Below are 19,762 nucleotides of genomic sequence, written 5' to 3' on the forward strand. Positions count from 1 at the left end.
TCAATAGATGGATGGATAAAGAAAATGTGATATAATATACACAATGGAATACTATTTGACCATAAAAAATGGAAGGAATACTATACATCCATAAGAATAAAATCATGTCATTTTATTCATGTCATTTATTCAGCAAGGTAGATGGAACTGGAAGTTATTGTGTTAAGTGAAATAAGTCAGGTACAGAAAGACACACAGTGCATGTTCTCACTCATATGTGAGAGCTAAAAAAGTTGATCTCATGGAAGTAGGAAGCAGAATGATAGTTATCAGAGAAGTATGTGGGTGATGGTGCACAGGAGGAAACAATGAAGAGAGTTTGTTTAATGGGTAGAAACATACAGTTAGATAAAAGGTATAAGTTCTAAGGTTCAATAGCATATAGGGTGATTAAAATGAACAAAAGTATTATGTATTTCAAGAGATAGCTAAAAGAGAGGACTTAAAATGTTCCCCACACATAGAAATCATAAACACATAGAAATCATAAATGGATAATAGAAATATCCTAACTTGATCATTACACATTCTATGCATATAACAAAACATCACATGTACCCCGTAAGTATGTACAAATACATATCAATAAAACAAAGAGAATGAAAAGACAATCCAAAGACTGGTAATGTTTACTAATCACATATCTTAAAAAGAAGTTGTATCCAGAACATACGAACAACTTTTAAAACTTAACAATAAGAACACAAACAAAAAAAAGGGCAAAATTCTAGACTTTACCAAGAAAGATGTATATATGGTATATAATTCACCATTAGGAAAATGCAAATTAAAACCACATAGAAACAAAAATCTGTGACAATGAGAAGAAAAGTCAACACACCTGTCAATATTAATTGCTGATAAAGATGACAAACTAAGAGAACCCTCATACATTATTGGTGGTAGTGAAAAATAATACAGTTACCTTGAAAAGTGGTTTTCTAGTTCTTATGAAGTTACCGTAGACAAACCATATTACCCAGCAGTCCTCCTCCTAGATATCAACCCAGGACAAATGAAAATAAATATCCACATAAAAACCTGTTGATGAATGTTTTCAAAGACTGTATTCATAATCACCCAACCCTGGAAACAACACAAATATCTAAAATGTGGCAAATGGATAAGTAAAACGTAGTTTATTCAACAGAATAAAATTCAGCAATGAAACGAAACCTACTAACATATGTTTAAAAATTAACTGAAAATAGATCATTAATTTAAATGTGAAATATAAAACAAAACTTTTAGAAGAATGCATAGGAGAAAATCTTCATAAACTACGGCTGGCTAGGGAAAGAGTTCTTTGACATGACACTAAATGTACAGTTTATAAAAGAAAAAAATTTATGAACAGGACTTCATCAGAATTAAAAATGTTTGCCCTACGAAAGATCTGTTAAGAGGGTGAAAGACAAGCTACAGACTGAGAGAAAATATTCACAAAGAATATATTCAATAGAGACTTGTATCTAGAAAATATAAAGATCAAAGCTCAATAGTTTTAAAAAATCCATTTAGAAAATGGACAAAAAATATGAACAGGTAGCAAGGTACAGATGGCAAATAAGCACATGAAAAGATGTATGGTCAACATCACTAGTGAGATGTCACTATGTACCTAATAAAATGGCTAAAACTAAAACATAGTAATAATACCAAATGCTGAGGAGGATGTAGAGAAAGTGGGTCTTTCATACATGACTGGTGGGAATATAAAATGGTACAGCCACTCTGGAAAATAGTTTGGTATTATCTTATAAAGTTAGAAATGCATTTACCATATGACCCAGCAATCACATTTTTGGGCATTTAACCTAGAGATATGAAAACTTACATTCATATAAAAACTTATACATGAATATACACAGTAAATTTATTTCTAATAATCAAAAACTGGAATCAATCCAAATGCCCTACAATGGGTTCATGGTTAAACAAAATGGCATATCTAGACAACAGAATATTACTCATCGGCAATAAACACGAATGAACTACTGATATTTACAAAAACTTGGATGGATCTCAAAGGCATTATGCTTATTGAAGAAAGCCAATCTCAAAAAGTTACATACCTTATGATTCCATTTCTATAACATCTACAAAATGACAAAAGGGATGGAGAACAGATTAGTGATTGCCAGGAGACAGAGATGAAGCTGGCAGTTGGGGACATTCCTACAAATGGGTAGCAGAACGGACTTGCTAGTGGTAGAACACTTCTGTATCTTTGTTTGTGGTCATTGTTGCACAAGACAATACAGAGGATCAAACTGCACAGAACTCCAAACACACACATACACACACACACACACACACACACACACACAAATTACTGCATGTGAAACCTAATGAAAATTGGATAATGACCGTGTTTTAGTTACCAGTACTGTACCAATAAGAATGTCTTGGTTTTGATGTACTATTAGCCATATAAGATGTTACCATTAGGCTATCACAAATAATGATCATAATAACTCAACATTAGTGTCCAGAATAATTTTTAATAAAGGCACTATGGCAAAATGTAGGCATTTTTGAAGGGGCCTGAGGTTAGAGGGTGGTGGTAAATAAAAACTAACACATATGAACTAAGAGAACTAGATACAGAACATATTTTCAGAAATCCAGGTAAAATGGGTCAACAAATCAATAAGAGGCAGTAGATAAACTAAAACCCTGTAAAACTGGCAAAGGGAAAAAGTAATATTTTTAAGAAATGCAAGAATTCTTTACAAGCATATCTTCATTGCCATCTCCAAAAGAGATGACATAACTTTCTTGTGCATAATATGCCTTCCTTTAATTATAACAGTCATCACCATCTTCCTTACCATCTTCATTATCACATTACAGCAAACTAATTCAAACTACTTTCTTCCAGCATGCACTGCTTTAACTCTGCTCATCTTGAGTTTTACCTGACATTTTTCTCACCACTAATATAATTTTATGAGATTTTTCCACCATCTATGCCTTATCTGAAGCACTTTTCAATTAGCAGAAAGTTCAATCACCTCCAAGAGTGCATCTTGCCATGTAAACCTGAAATTCTCTAATGAACAGCAGAGTGATCATTATTAGTTCACTGTTTTATATATCATAGCCCAGTTTTGAATAAACTCAAGAATAAAACTGTCTTCCTGTTAAAGGGATAAAGTTTAGAACAAATCAGTTTGCTAAGTTGTTCTGAAATATACTATGCATTTGCCATTTTATTTTCTAATATTTCCAGTTTACTCCTCCATTAACCCTTACACCCCTATCTGTACCCAGCATTATTATTCCCATAGTACAGATGAAGAGATTCAGAGAAGTTAAGCAATTTGCCCATGGTAAGAAGGAAAACCTTGAATTTGAATCCAGATAGTTCTATCTCTAGAACCGATCTACTCTTTTAACATCACTATAAGACCTCTAAAATCCAGAAAATCAATCTGAACTCACATACTGCTTGCAAGAATATAAATTAGAACTACAACTTGGGAGATCAAATTTTCACATTAAGGCTGAACATGCACAAAATCTGTCTAGGTTGAAACCCAGCATGTCTATTTAGATGGAAACTGTGACATATATTCCTTGCCCTCATTCCTAAATTGTCCATTATTCTGAGTGTTCTGGATCCTTCCCAACAACATACAAGCATGTAGTAAAATCTTCTGTAGGGTTGTTTACAACTGTCTCCAATTCCTCTCTTTCCATTCTCTGCTGAAAGTTCTCCAACCAGGCTTTCATTTCTAGTTATTGAAACAGCTCTTTGTGAAAGTCACCAATGATCACCACATCGTCAAATGCAGAAGTAAATTCTCAGTTCTCATCTAATCTTACCCATCACCAGATATGACTATAATTAATTACTCCCATTTAATTTTTCCATTTGCTGTTCAGGAGCTCTCTCTTGTTCCTGATTCTTTACCTATTTTACTAAAAATTACTTTTCAGCCTCATTTGCTACTTTCTCCTCAGCTTCCTGACCCTAAAGTTCTCAGTGCCCATAGCTATCTCACAATTCAATAACAGATACTTCTTTTAGAAGTCGAATTAATTTAGATAGCAGATTTATTTTTTTAATTCTAGGATTCAAAATTCCCTAACAATGTCTAACGCAGATTCCTTCTAAAACATTAATATGGATAAACCTCTCATAAAATATCAGTAATGCAATGCCATAAAGGCAGAATACAGAAACAGATGGATCATTACCCTCATCCAGTATGATATTCCAAGCAGAAAACATAAGGTAAAGGCACCAGCCTTGATTCAAAACACTTATTAGTTTTGTTATTAAATGTATAACATTGAATAAGAAAAGCATTAAGATTCTTATAGATGCAAAATTACATGATCCTGTGATTTATTTACTGAGTACATACATCTCAGATGCAGTAACAGTTGCTGTGAGGGATATAAATAATTGGTACTTATATTCTTATTTTAGATTTCAAATGAATGGAAGGTCACCTAAATATTCCTACACCTTTATTAGGCACAATGAAAATTTCCTGAAAAAGCAAATTAAGTATGTACCTTTCAGTGCGGTAGTCTTTTCTTTTTCATCTGGACCTCCCTGCTGGATTTGTGCCATGTTTATCCAAATTGGCAACAAAATTAAAGAGCTCAAGGAAATAGACATCAATCTTCAGAAGACAGTCTAGAATGAATGAAAGCAATAAATTAAGTTCTACTCAAAACCTATCTATTCCATGAGAACTTCCTTGATCCTCCCAGTCAGGATTAATCTCTCTATCCTAATTTCCCACTTTGTTGATGCCTATACCATAGTACTTTTTATTGTCTGCTTTGCGTTATACTTATTTATGAATTTATCTGAGTCAGCTAATGGTATACAAGCCCCAGGAATAGAAATAAAGTTTTTGTCATCTTTCTCTCATGTCCACCAAACACAATACTTTATACATTACAGTTACCTAATGTTTGCTGAATTTAGCTAAACTTACCATTTAGTTTTAGTTACCTATCACCTAATGTTTTTAAAAAATATCTTTGGGTAGTTCCAAAAACTTAAAATTTCTTTTAAAATAAATTGTAAGCATAGGCCATTTACAAGGTAGAATGTCTTCCTTTTGGAACAAGCAGATAGGAAGAGGCAAATACATAAATATATAAAGTATCTGCAAATTTCCTATAGTGTAATTAAAAATACAACTTTCAGGGAAAAACTAGCCCTTTTTAAATGAAACGATGTCATCATTGTCTGGAAGCCATACTCTATAAATGGTACTCCAGTAAACAACCATACTATAAAATTATGATTTATTAAAATCTAATTCTGCTCTACTTTGGCCAAAGGGAAAGCATTACGACTGAAAATAGATGGCTTTTTCCAGAGTCCCCATGAACAGGAAAGCTAATTAGCTGTAAAGTTTAAAAGGAAAAAAAGTATATCTCCTACAATACTTAGCATAAGTATCTATTATTTTTCTTCTGTGTATAGGTAACTCAAAACTCTATAAATTCTACATGAATAAAATGTGTCTATATCCCTTCAAGAAATATATCCTAGTATATAAGGTAGGCAATGGACAAGACTCTGGGGGTACTACGGTGAGTAAAACAAATATTGTCACTGCCTTCCTATGGCTTACTTTGTAGCTGACGAACCAAACTGCCAAGCAGCCACAAAGAAAATACATCAGACCTAGACTGATAATCACAATAATGTTAAAACAAATAAATATTTGCAAGGGCTGTATATTTCCATTCAGGAATTAGCCAAGTCCTACATGATGATGCACAAATTTCACCAACAACTTTTCATTACACATCATCTTGTAGCAGAAATTAAAGAGAAATGTTCTTAATGAGGAATTCCACACAGCACCCTTTGCTAAATATTCCACAACTAAGTTAACTACCTACAGGAGATTCCCTTCACTAACTCAGTATTTCTTCCAAATATAAACTATTAGATTATTTTTCATTGGCCCCAAATTGTCTGATTCCTGAACAGAACAATATATATAAGTATGTCATCGTGATTGGTTTAACAAAGATAAAATTATAAATAATGTCTTCAGTGCTAGGGTTATTATCAAAATTCCTATTTCAATGAATCACTTTCAAGATTCCAAAGATTAAATAAAAATTAATAATCATTATTTTATGAGACAACCTAAAAACTCACAAAGCAATTTACTGGAGTAATAACATATAAGTTAAAAGACTATTGGCTGGGCGCAGTGGCTCACGCCTATAATCCCAGCACTTTGGGAGGCCGAGGAGGGCAGATCATGAGGTCAGGAGATGGAGACCAAACTGGCTAACATGGTGAAACCCCGTCTCTACTAAAAATATAAAAAGTAGCCAGGTGTGGTGGCACACACCTGTAGTCCCACCTACTCAGGAGGCTGAGGCAGGAGAATCGCTTGAACCAGGGAGGCAGAGGTTGCAGTGAGTCGAGATCGCACCACTGTACTCTGGTCTGGTTGACAAAGCGAGACTCTGTCTCAAAAAAAAAAAAAAACAAACGACTAATTACATGTGACCCTAAACTTTACAGTAGCAGATGCAAAGCAGGTAAGCATGAAGCAAAAGCGATTTGTCTGTTGCTCTCTTAACACAGTGTTAGATTTTTACCCCCCTGAGTTATTTTTCCTGGCTGTGGCACAGCTGGTGAAGCTAAATCAAGAACATTATAAATTCTCAATTTAGTGTTTCCTAATAAAAATTCAGAGTTATAACCTGCATGACCACAGATAAACACTACTGAAACTGCAGCCAGCAAGCTGTTTGGCACATTTGATAGATATTAATATGTGCACTCGACATAGTTTATTTGGCATTATCTGATGGAGGTTGGGTTATAGAGAATAAAGTGGTGGAAGGTTTTTACTGATGTGAATTGGGACACAGTTGACATGTTGTACACTTCGTGATAACCACTGCTGTTTAAATATGGTTTCCTAGAAATGGTTACAGTACAAACTAGATTCAAAACATCTCAGTTTGCCATTCTATTCTGTGAACCACACAAAGCTATTATCATTTTTCCTTTCTATGATTCCAACAGAGAATCTACTATGTATAAAGCTATAAATAACTTGTCATGTGTAATCTTTATCTAGTCAGCATTTGAAAATATGAAACAGTACAATATTTCTTATTTGCCCTGTTGGCTCAAAATGCGGCATATGCACTTATAAAATGTACAGAAAGATACACAGAAGCCTTATTTTTCTACATTTGTTTATTTTTAGTCAGGTATTAAATACAAACTAGATATAGGTGATTTTGCAACAGAAGCCCTTTTCACCTCATATTCTGAATGCATTGATGAAAGTACAAAATATATCACAGAACACATAAAACTGGATTAATTTTCTAAGGTTCCCAGGACTGGTTTGGTTCCAGTCTGGCCCTAAAGATTCTATGCTCACTAAGTGAGACTCTTTAAATCAAGTTGAAAATAGCCTATGCAACTGAAATTATAGTAAATAGAATTGGTACAAGGGATTTATAAGGAACCAAAAGACCCACCCAAATTACAGTTAAAATATTCACCAGTTGCTCATCAGCAAAGATTAGTTCATAATAATGCTGGACAGCATTATTCTGAGGCTACAATGAGAAAAACATTGTTGTGTGGGTACTGGGAAAGAAGCTGAAGAATGAAGACATCAGGTTGAGCAGACACAAGACAAAGCCCAGGGTAACATGGGCCCCTGGTGTGTAGAAAATGGTAGCTTTTATAACAAATGCAAAATTGTGTTTGGATCAAAGTTTCAGAGCCAAACCTCTTTGTTCCTGAGACTAAGAATACCCGGTTCCAATCCAAGTATATCTAAAATAAATCCTTAGTTTTACAAGCAACATGACATAGATTTGGAATGAGAAATCTAGGTTTTAATTTCAGTTCCACCACCTAGTAGATAAGTGACCTTGAGGATATTACAACTTCTCTAACCTAAGTAATGGGAAGAATCATGAAAATAAGAGCAGTTACCTTTGCAGGACTATTATGAAGATTACATGAAAAAATGTATATGAAGCATTTTATAAACTATAAATCCCTTTAAAAATATTAGTAATCCACATAAAATCTGAAATAACTAGATTCCAATTAATTTGTGCTCAAACCCACAGAATAACAAAATCAATCAATTCACAGAAATGAAAACCTTTTAATATGCATCACTTGGATGCACTCTATACACAAATTATAAAGTCTCACAATAAATATCTGTTGAGTTAACTTGGGTTTCCACGACTATATTGAAAATAATTACAATAGAACTTAATTTTTTGACATAAATAAATTATATTTACATTCATTTCATTATATTTACATTCCTTTACATTCCTTTCAAGTCTTATTGAAATGCATGCTTGAACAAAGATCACATATGTGGGTTCCACCTTCTTTGCCCAAGGAAAAACACTCTTCCAACTATCTCATAAATGTATACACTGGTCACAAGATGACCAGTTCTATTCTTATTCATTATCTTATTAGGTCATTGCCACAACTGGCAGGGGTAGGCAGAATTAACACACCTGCATTTCTGGGCTTTGAAAAGCTAAGTGTGCCTCGTTCAGGCATCTCAGATGTGAAGGGATGGCTGAGATTCTAACTCAGGTCTTCTGACTCCTAATTATGAATGAGTTTCTTCTATTCTAGCACATTGACACAGTCAAACAAAACAACTTCACTAGAAAAATAATTCCAGTTTCTTCATTCTGCAAAAGATTCATACCTACTCTTATGTACTAATTTCTGTTATTAGGAAGTATTACAATTTGGAGTTTGGGCAAATTGGACACAGGTATCTACAGACTAAACTTGTCAACCAAAACTGTCTTGGTATATTTGGTTTGCTATTCAGAATTAAGACTGATACAAATTACTTATCATCATCTCTCCCAATACTTCGGTAAAACAAGCAACTGTAAAAAGGGCCAAAAGTTAAGAGATATCAAATAAAAGTGTTTTAAAAGAATTAGTATTGCACTACTATGTCTTTTTAATAGGTACCCAAATTGGTAATCATCTGTTTTAGGTATTGCATTGTTTTCTGGCTAGCAAAAAGGCAGAAACTCAACAAGGCGGGAATATAAAATCTTAGAATATCTGTGACAATGTTAAAACTTAAGAAATTAAACAAAGACTAAGATGATTCTCAATTCTGAATCAAATTTCAAAAGAAAAGAATTAGTCTTTTATGAAGTTTTCATAATATGTAGCAGATATGGGAGAACAACGGCCAAGGACAAAATAATTCTCAAAATGAATATACCACACTCAAAATTTTAGAAAAACAGAGTATGTCAAACAAACAAACATAAAAAATTGCTTTTATATGAGGCAATTATGAGCATCATATAAACTACTTAAGAAACTCTAAGTCTGTAGTAAACATAAATAATAAAACATAAACAATATTATAAATGTACATAACTCCAGGCCAAATTATCTTCAGAAGATTTCAAAACAGCCTATACCATGAAATAGCAGTCATAACATATTTGTAAAATCAGAATCAAATTTTCAATTTTCTCATGCCATAAACATGCTCCTAGAATCTCTGTTAAACTTAGTGAACTCGAGGTTCACTAAGATTTTAAAATATAATACGCATGTGAACCATCCAGATGCCCCTTCAAGGGGAATATGCTGCTCAGCTAGAGAGTGCAGTTAGCAAACAGACTCCATCTGTTTATCACTTCAGAGCTGGCCTCAGGGGCAAAGTGCTGCTCCATCCTAGGTCATAACTTTCCACCGCTGACCCTCATTCAGTGACTAAGTCAAGTGGTAACATGAAGGCCCAGCCATCTCAGCCTAATGCAGGACAACCCTGATAGGCAATATTTGCTTCAGAGCTTGCTGCCAGGTTGGTTGAGGTTTTGCCAGACCTCCATGTAAATTCAACTTTTCCCTCTGACCAATCCTGCTCTCCTCCTTCCTTTCACAAGTGCTGTGATGTCTAAAAATACTTTATACCCCAAATTCTGTCTCAGCATCTGCTCCCAAAAAACCTAAGCTGTAACAATGCCCTTTTCTAATGGTTTTCTGAATACTAAGCAAAAAAAATTGTGATGTTAAGAGATCAGATGTATCCAGAATATATAAAGCGCTCTTGCAACTCAATAATAAAAAAAAAAAATTTTAAGTGGGAAAATTATATAAGTACACATATACAAATGGCCAAAAAGCACATAAAAAGATGCTCAATATCATTAGTCATTTTAAAAATGCAAATCAAAACCACGAGATACCTAATTCACAATAACTAGCATGGCTATAACCAAAAACGAATATAAATCAAGATTTGTGACAATGAGAAGAAACTGAATACCTGATATATTGCTAGTGTGACAACAATTGCTGTGCAACGCAGCTACTTTAGAAAACAGTTGAGCAGTTCCTCAAAATATCACACACAGAGTTACCATATGACCCAGCAATTCTACTTCTGGGTATACACCCAAGAGAAATGAAAATACAGGTCCCCACCAAAACTTATGCACAAATGTTCACAGAAGCATTATCCATAATTGCCAACAAGTTGAAACAACCTGTCAACTGATGAATGGATAAATAAAATATGGTATATCCATACAACAGGATATTATTCTTTAATAGAAAGGAATGAAGTACTGATACATGCTATGACATAAAGGAAAATACTATGTGCTAATTACAATTACAAAATGAGGCCAATTACATGAAGCCAATTACAAAATGAAGCCAATTAAAAAAAAAAACACATATTGTATGATTCCATTTACATGAAATGTCCAGAACAGGTAAATCCATAGAAACAGAAAGTAGATTAATAGTTTTCAGGAGTTGGGGGAAGAGAAAAATGGGGTGTGACTGTTAAAAAGATATATGGTTTCTTTTTGAGGTGATGATTCCAATGGTTCAAGACATACACTTGCATTGGGGTAGTGTTTCTGTGTATTAAATGGTTCTCTCTCCATCTCTTTTCTACAGCTCTAATGCCAAAGGTCAAGGCAGTCTCAAAAAAAAAAAGAAAAAAAAAATCTTGACTGTCTCACTAACCACTCACCTTTCCCTTTACCTTCTATAAAACAGAAGCAAGAAGTAGACTTCAGGCAGACTCGTTTAACGAACTTCTCTCTTGCAATGTCCCAATCATCCCTCTCTCCAGAGCCAGGCTAGCAATTGTCTAGGCGTACTCTAGCTAGATATTAAGAACAAACATATTATTTTCTAGGTATAAAAGAAGAGCATTATATAAAGTTTTTGAAAATCACAGTGCTGTGGTCTAGCTTGTTCTAGTTCTCTGCATTGGCAGTTCTCTGTCAATGGTAATTTGCCTCCCTTGCCCATCAGTATCCCTGGCATACAAATTCCAATGAAAACCTGGTCAGAAGCACTAATTCACTTTGGTCATGATTCAGTTAATACCCTAAGCACATACCACCTAAAAGCACCTCAATCCCACCCAATTTCTAACAAGGATTGAAATTTGGTAATAACTTTATTGTTATTATTTTGATCATTATCATAACTGATCCCAGACACTGTACCAAATTACTTCAAAGTTAGAAATGTACCACTTGCTACAGAAAAGAAAAATGAAGAGAAACTTGAGCATATAATCAAGCAGTTGATTAAGCCTAGTAAGCCATATGAATGACACCAACAATAAAGTTTAATGGCACATTTAAGTTTTGTGCAGATCATAATTGTACTGCAAACAAGGCATTTAAGTACCACTCAAATCCAGTATCTACTGACAGTGCACTCCTTACTATTTATTCAAGGGGAAAATTTCAGTGAAGTCTCATTTTACCTAAATGTGTTAACAAGTGGGAATGTAATTTACGTGCCTTCAGAATAGATTTTTTTTTTTTTTTTTTTTTTTTTGCTTCTAGAATTTCCCAATTCTTTATGGAGTGATAATACTTTATAGCATTTCATGTTTGTGTATTTAAATAATCCTCACATGCTGACACCAACAGGGGTATAAACTCAGAGAACTCTTGAGGCTCCATATTGCTGTGATACTACAAATATCTGATCTTAAAAAAAGAGAATTAGAAATCTGAAACTTCAAGTCACATTTTTAAACTACCATATAAGTTACAGTGGTTATTTACTTTATTAACAAAGGACTTGAAGCAGGAAAATTCTCCTGTTCCAAAACCAATCAAAGAGCTCCAAATCCTCCTTTTTTCTACAAAATATTTTTTCCCCACAAAAGACAACCATTGCTTAGCCATACTGTTAGTTACAGGAAATAAACTCTGTGACACTGAAGTTGCCAACACAAGGACACTTTGCTGAATGTTAGCCATTTATGTTATGAGACCTATGCTTAAACACAGTATGCCAAATGGCTCTCATTACTATTTTCTACATAAGCACAAAATGATAAAGTCCCTTCCTATGATCATAAGAGTCAAGAATTTTACAAGTAGACTTCTCCTTCCAATATTACAGCCAAGTCCCCCAAGGAATCTTCCTGTGTAGTAAAACCTAGGAAGCACAATACAAAACATTAGAATATCTATAAATTCCACTCATGAATATAAAGAAAGAAAGCCATAATAACTTCAACATCTGCAGAAAAAGCATTTGATAAAATTCAAAATCTGTATTTGGAAAAAAAGTCATAGAAAACTAGGAATCAAAGGAAACGTCTGTAAGCTGACAAAAATGTTAAAAAAACAAAAATAACCACTTACAACAAAATTACTCTTAATGATAAAATATTTATAAAAGTCTCTTCAAAATCAAGAATCACAAAAGAATGCTCATCGTTATCACTTTACTATTACCACTTCTAGTCAAAGTTTGTTTGACATTCTATCCAATGCAGTAGGACATCGAAAATAAATAAAAACATAGTAACAATTTTAAAAAGGAAATCAAAGTTATCATTATTTTCAAATGACATAACTATCTAAAACAACAACAACAACAAAAAAAAAAAAACAAAAAGAATCAAGAAACAACGTCCTCTAAAATTAAAAAAAAAAACACGAATCTCTGTATCATTAGGCATAAAAAGAGAATTCAACAAGATGGTTTGCTCTAAGATTTATATTAAAAAAACAAGTATATTTACAAATACTAGCAATAATCAGTTATAAAGCACAGTTTTTTAATACATCATTAATAATAGCAAAAACTAGCCAGGCGCGGTGGCTCATGCCTGTAATCCCAGCACTTTGGGAAGCCAAGACAGGTGGCTCCACCTAAGGTCAAGAGTTCAAGACAGGTCCGGTCAATATGGTGAAATCCCATCTCTACTAAGTATACAAAAATTAGCCAGGCATGGTGGCAGGCACCTGTGATCCCAGATACTTGGGAAGCTGATGCAGGAGACTCACTTAAACCCAGGAGGCAGAGGTTGCAGTGAGCCAAGATCACACCACTGTGCTCCAACCTGGGCAACAGGAGCAAAACTTCATCTCAAAAAAAAAAGAAAATAGTAGAAATTAAAAACTTACATGATTAAAATAAATCTAACAAAAGATGTTATACCTATATTAAGAAAATGATAAAATGCTACTGAAATACATTAAAGATGACTGAAATATAAAAAATATATTGTATCTATGAATAGAAAGACTCACTAGTGTAACAATATCAATTTTCCTCTACTTTATATGTAGATTCAAGGCAATTCTACTCAAACCCCAAAATGTTTTTCATAGAACTTGAAAAACTAATTCAAAGTCATATGGAAAGAGAATCGTCAAGAACTAATAAGACACTCCTAAAGCATATGATAGGAAGAATTGCCTTGCCAGGTTTCACAGTAATTAAGAAAGCATGCCATTAATACTAGCATAAACAAATTGACAAATAGAACAAGATGGAACTCCAAAACAGCCACATAACAGATCCATATGACACAATCATATCACCAGGGAAAACAGGGACGTTTTTAACAATTGGAAAAACTGGTTAACTGCACAGTTATGAAAAGAAAAAGAAAAAGAAAGAAATTGGACACCTCTCTCACTCTATACATGATTAATTTCAAATGGTTTAAGGGTATAAATGTGAAACGCAAACTTTAAACCTCTTAGGGAAAAATACAGTAGACTACTACTTTGATGTTTGGGCAAAGAAAACAACCGCAATGAAATATTTACACTCATTAGAAAAAATTTATAAGTCTGACAATACCAAAAGTTAAAAAGAATGCAGAATAATACAGATTCTTATTCACGTTTCTGGTCAAAAGATAAATTAAACTACTCTTGAAAAAACTAGCATGGGATATCCAAGTTAAATATTATCATAATCTTCAATCCAGCAATCTCACACCTTGGTTCACTACCTGGTCTTATACATGTACATCAGGGGGCAGACATAAAAATGTTCACAAAATGTTTCCATCATCAAAACGGTCAATTTATTCATTATCTGGAACTACATAACAAATTACCTCAAAACACAGTGTCACAAAACAACAATAAATATTTGTAAAATCCCAGTTTCTGTAGATCAGAAATTTGGGAGCAGCTCAGCTGGGAAGTTCTCAATCAAGTTCATGAGATTGCAATCAAGATATTGGCAAGTTCTGCAATCATCTGAAGGTTTGACTGGGGACAGAGGATTCACTTTCAAGATGGCTCACTCACATAGATAAATGATTGATACTGACTGTTGTTACAGACCTCCCATACTCAAACAGATCTGTACAGAAGCCCATGTTTGGGGGCTTTCTCAAGAAAGATAGATCCGGAAAAGCTGAAGAAGTCTCACCATCATTTCCTTGACACCCCACTGGCAGAAGAAGGCCCTACTCAATGTGAGAGAAGTTTATACAGAGGCATGAATATCAAGAAGCAAGGATCACTGGAGACCATCTTGTAATTTGGCTACAATAAACGGAAAAAAACTGTTCTCCAATTATAGGAGAGCAAATATACTGTTGTACATTAACAGGGCAAAGATAAGTATTACACAGTAGAAAAATGAAGCACAACTACATTCAAAAACATAGATGAATTTTCCAAAAATACTAGTGAGGAAACCAAATCTTAGAACATTACATACAGAACAATATCATTTATATTGAGCTAAACTAAAACAAATTATTAGTATCACATATTGTGATAAAACCATAAGAAAAATCAAGAGAAAAAATAAATGCAAAATTCAATAGCTATTACCACTGGGAAAGAACAGAGGGCATGAGATGGGAAGAAGTACATAAGTCAATGCAAGTTATTGATAGTGTTTTGAGTCTTGGATTTGGTGGTAAATTTACAGGTGCTAATTATATTATACTCTATAACTTGCATAAGCATTACAGATATGGAGGCCACTTTTATATCAGTATATCACATACATATAACCAACAATAACCTTGGTTGTACACAATCTTTTTTATCAACAATATATTCTTTAAATAAGTGACAAAAATATTAACAAAAAATACAGTCACACAACACATAACAACATTTTGGTTAATGACAGAATGCATACTAAGACAGTTGTCCCACAGGATTATAATGAAGCTGAAAAATTCCTACCACCTAGTAACATCACAGCTCGCATAACATCATGATACAACATATTACTCATGTGTTTGTGGTGATGCTGGTGTAAACAAACGTACTGCACTGCCAGTCATGACGAAGTTTAGCATATACAAATATGTATAGTACATAGATACTTGATAAAGATAATAAACGACTAGGTGACTGTGTTTTGTTTTTGTTTTTCTGACATGGAGTTTTGCTCCTGATGCCCAGGCTGGAGTGCAATGGCACGATCTTGGCTCACTGCAACCTCCGCCTCCTGGATTCAAACGATTCTCCTGCCTCAGACACCTGAGTAGCTGGGACTACAGGCGCCCACCACCACGCCTGGCTAATTTTTGTATTTTTAGTAGAGATGGGGTTTCACCATGGTGGCCAGGCTGGTCTCGAACTCTTGACCTCAGGTGATTCACAAGTCTCAGCCTCCCAAAGTGCTGGGATTAGGGATTACAGGAGTGAGCCACTGACCCCTTCTGGTGACTATGTTTTTACTACACAATACTTTTTATGTAAAGTGTACTACTTGGACTTATTTAAAAAATAAAAAAGTTAACTGTAAAACAGCCTCAGGCAGGTCCTTCACGAGGTAGTCCAGAAGAAGGCATTGTTATCATAGGAAATAGCAGCTCCATATGTGTTGCTGGCCTGAAGATCTTCCAGCGGGACAAGACGTAGAGGTGGAAGACAGTGTTACTGATGATCCTGACCCTGGGTAGGCCTGGGCTAACATGTACGTTTGTATCTTCATTTTGGCAAAAATATTTTAAAAATAAACTTTGAAAATAGAAAAAAGTTTATAGAATAAGGATATAAAGAAAGAAAATACTTTTGTACAGCTGAACAATATGTGTTTTAAGCTAAGTATTATTACAAAACGTCAAAAAGTTGATGTGGCGTGGTGACGCACTTTGTAATTCCACCTACTCGGGAGGCTAAGGCAGGAGGATGGCTTGATCTCAAGAGTTTGAATCTGCAGTGAGCTATGATCATCCACTGCACTCCAAATGGGCAGCAGAATAAAATCCTGTCTCTTTAAAAAAAAAAAAAAATTTTTTTTTAGTTTTAAAATTTATAAAGTAAAAAAGTTACAGTAAGCTAGTTTATTATTGAATAAAACTAGTTGCATGTATTTCATGTAGCCTAAGTGTACAGTGTTTACAAAGTCTACAGTAGTATAAAGTAATGTCCTAGCCCTTCACATTCACTCACCACTCACTCACTCACTCACTCACTCAAAGCAACTTCCAGGCCTGCAAGCTCCATTCATGGTAACTGGTCTATAAATGCGTTCCTTTTAAAAAAATATTTCATAATATATTTTCACTGTACCTTTTCTATGTTTATATATGTTTAAATAAATTCCATTGTGTTACCATTGCCTATGGTATTCAGCACAGTAACATGTCATATAGGTTTGGAGCCTCGGGGCAATATATACCATATGTAGCCCAGGTATGTATTAGACTATAACATCTACACGTGTGTAAGTACACTCTATTCTGTTCGCACAACTATGAAATCACCTAACAACACATTTCTCAGAAAATATTCCCAACATTAAGTGACTCATGATCATACACAATTTCAGTGGCATTGCCTTTTATAATTTGTTCTTTGGGGCATTTTTCTTAGGGATAATGCTGACAGTCCCACTCCATCTATTTAGTGAGAAAGTTGGAGGTTCTGCTGATGAGTAAAACTGATAGAAGCAGTTATTTTTTTAAAAAAGGATAAACAGGTATTGGGTAAACCTCAGAGCAGCTATATATCAATAACATATTGTTACTAAAACCCAATTGATTCCTTACCTGTTCTGAAATGGAACTAGTATTTTGAGTGAAAATTTATTACCTCAGAAACTTTTACATCAGCTACTACAAAAGACAAACTATAAATATTGTTTAAAACTTGACTTAAAAAATAATAATGTCCTATATCTTATAATATTTTAAAATGCAACTACTGGGCCAGGCACAGTGGCTCACACCTATAACCCCAGCACTTTGGGAGGCCAAGGCGGGAGGATTGCTTGAGGCCAAGAGTTCAAGACCAGCCCTGGCAACATAGCAAGACAGTATATCTACAACAAATTTAAAAATTAGGCAGATGCATTGGCATGTGCTTGTAGTCCCAACTACTTGGGAGGCTGAGGCAGCAGATATCAGGTGTTTGACATTACACTGAGCCATGATCATGCCACTGTGCTCCAGCCTGGGCAACAGAGCAAGACCCTGTCTCAAAAAACTCATAAAATGTAAAATAAAATACAATACAACTAAGCCCTTCTGAAAATGTCAAGTGTCATTTAAGCATTTTTCTTTGGCATATTTCCACTAGTAAGTATAATAAGTAAAATCAGCCTTTGAATATGTTTAAGAAATTAAATTTGTAAAAATGCTGGGCTAAGGGGCAGTTATAAGCACCTTGCAAATGAAAAATGAAGGCTGAGAACTCAATTCAAAATAATCTGTCCCTTTGGTTGCTAAAGGATGGGTTCATTTAATTATAAAAGAATATTTCCCACAGACGGTTATCTCTCAGTCTTTCAACATGATGTAAAAATGGACTTCAATTCCAAGAAAAAAATAATAATTTTCCTTGTTTTTCCAAAATAAGGTGAAAAAGGAAAATGCTGTAACAGCAGCCACTGGAGGGAGGACTGGATGTTAGAATAAGAATAAAACAAGCATAAAACATTTATTTGGTGCTTTGTCTGAACATAACATTTTGTTAAACTCATTTCTATTTGTTTAAGTGACAAATGCTGAAAATACTGCTTTTTCTGCATGAGAGTTAAACTTCCTTTCACTGAAAAACAGATGTTGTTTCAAGTGTCCTTTATTGGTACACAAATCAGCAGTGAGAAAATTATAAAGCTGCCTGGACTGACAAAGAACTAGCACTATCGCTTAGTCTAAGAATATATTTAAAGGCCTATGCTTAACTTTAAATGTCTATATTTTTGTTCCTTTGAAATACCATCCACTCAGTTTGCTAGAAGACCTCAGGTACTATTTTGTCTTTAAATAAATACCTGAAATCTGGCTAACGATAAATTAGGACACCTTTTTAAAAACCTGTGTCATTGCTCTCAATGTGGTTAACGGGTTTTGTTTTTACTAAAAATACTCATATATTTTAATAATTATTGGTTTAAAACCATTTACACACACACACACACACACACACACACACACACACACCCCCGAGGGATCCCAGAGTAAGCTGTAAGCCTCCAGCGCTTACCTTTTGCAGATAAGTAAGTATACAAACATATTATAATAAAGCAAGTTTAAATGAAGATTCCAAACACAAAATCACAGAACCGAAAGGGAATAGGAGTGAGCTCTTTCACAATTCTGGTTTCTATTGTAATAGTGGTTATACACTATACAATAGATGCCAGGCTTCTGGAAAGTTCTGAAATAATTCCAAACATAGCAAAATCCATTCTTTCCCTTTCAAAATGACTATTTACACAATCATTATTTTGGAGCTGACTTCTTAAACTCAAGAATCCTACTATGATTTAATCAATGAACCAACAAAACTTTCAGTCAGTTCTGAATAAGAGCAACCTAGAAGAAAAAGCAAGAACTAAAACATAAAGAAAAACTCTGGAATAAATATATTAGAGGAGCACAGATGCTTTTCTAGTAGATTCATATGACTAGATATTTAATTGAATAAGGAACCCAATCTCAAAAATATGAATTTTTAAAAATGAATCAATATTGATATATTGATTCTTCCTGTCCATGAGCATGGAATGTTTTTCAATTTGTTTGTGTCCTCTCTTATTTCCTTGAGCAGTGGTTTGTAGTTCTCCTTGAAGAGGTCCTTCACATCCCTTGTCAGTTGAATTCCTAGGTATTTTATTCCCTTTGTAGCAATTGTGAATGACAGTTCACTATGATTTGGCTCTCTGTTAGTCTATTATTGGTGTATAGGAATGCTTGTGATTTCTGCACATTGATTTTGTATCCTGAGACTTTGCTGAAGTTGCTTATCAGCTTAAGGAGATTTTGGGGTGAGACGACGGGGTTTTCTAAATATATAATCATGTCATCTGCAAACAGATACAATTTGACGTCCTCTCCTGTTATTTCAATACCCTTTATTTATTTTTCTTGCCTGATTGCCCTGGCTACAACTTCCAATACTATGTTGAACAGGAGTGGTAAGAGAGGGCATCCTTGTCTTGTGCTGGTTTTCAAAGGGAATGTTTCCAGCTTTTGCTCATTCAGTATGATATTGGCTGTGGGTC

The 19,762-nt window shown here is 34.3% G+C and overlaps 1 protein-coding gene across 50 annotated transcripts in view; it reads right to left on the reverse strand.

Annotated features, from left to right (window-relative positions):
• ARB2A (ARB2 cotranscriptional regulator A) overlaps positions 1-19,762 on the reverse strand; it is a 480,313-nt gene that overhangs the window by 441,978 nt on the left and 18,573 nt on the right. For 20 of the 50 annotated variants that reach the window (XM_073993882.1, XM_073993869.1, XM_065545838.2 and 17 more), the window contains exon 2: positions 4,531-4,654. The exons of 14 other annotated variants lie outside the window; for them this stretch is intronic. Coding sequence is in view for 23 of the 36 variants with exons in the window: in XM_065545838.2 (XP_065401910.1) it covers positions 4,531-4,636 (106 nt within the window). In the remaining 13 variants the exon portion in view is untranslated. Of the gene's footprint in view, positions 1-925; positions 995-2,075; positions 2,100-4,530; positions 4,655-11,033; positions 11,169-19,762 lie in introns of those variants that run through there. 16 more of the 50 variants (XM_073993870.1, XM_073993875.1, XM_005557374.5 and 13 more) reach the window with 5 other exon arrangements.

Source organism: Macaca fascicularis, chromosome 6, assembly GCF_037993035.2.
Source record: "Macaca fascicularis isolate 582-1 chromosome 6, T2T-MFA8v1.1".
In the NCBI taxonomy this organism is placed as follows: domain Eukaryota; kingdom Metazoa; phylum Chordata; class Mammalia; order Primates; family Cercopithecidae; genus Macaca; species Macaca fascicularis.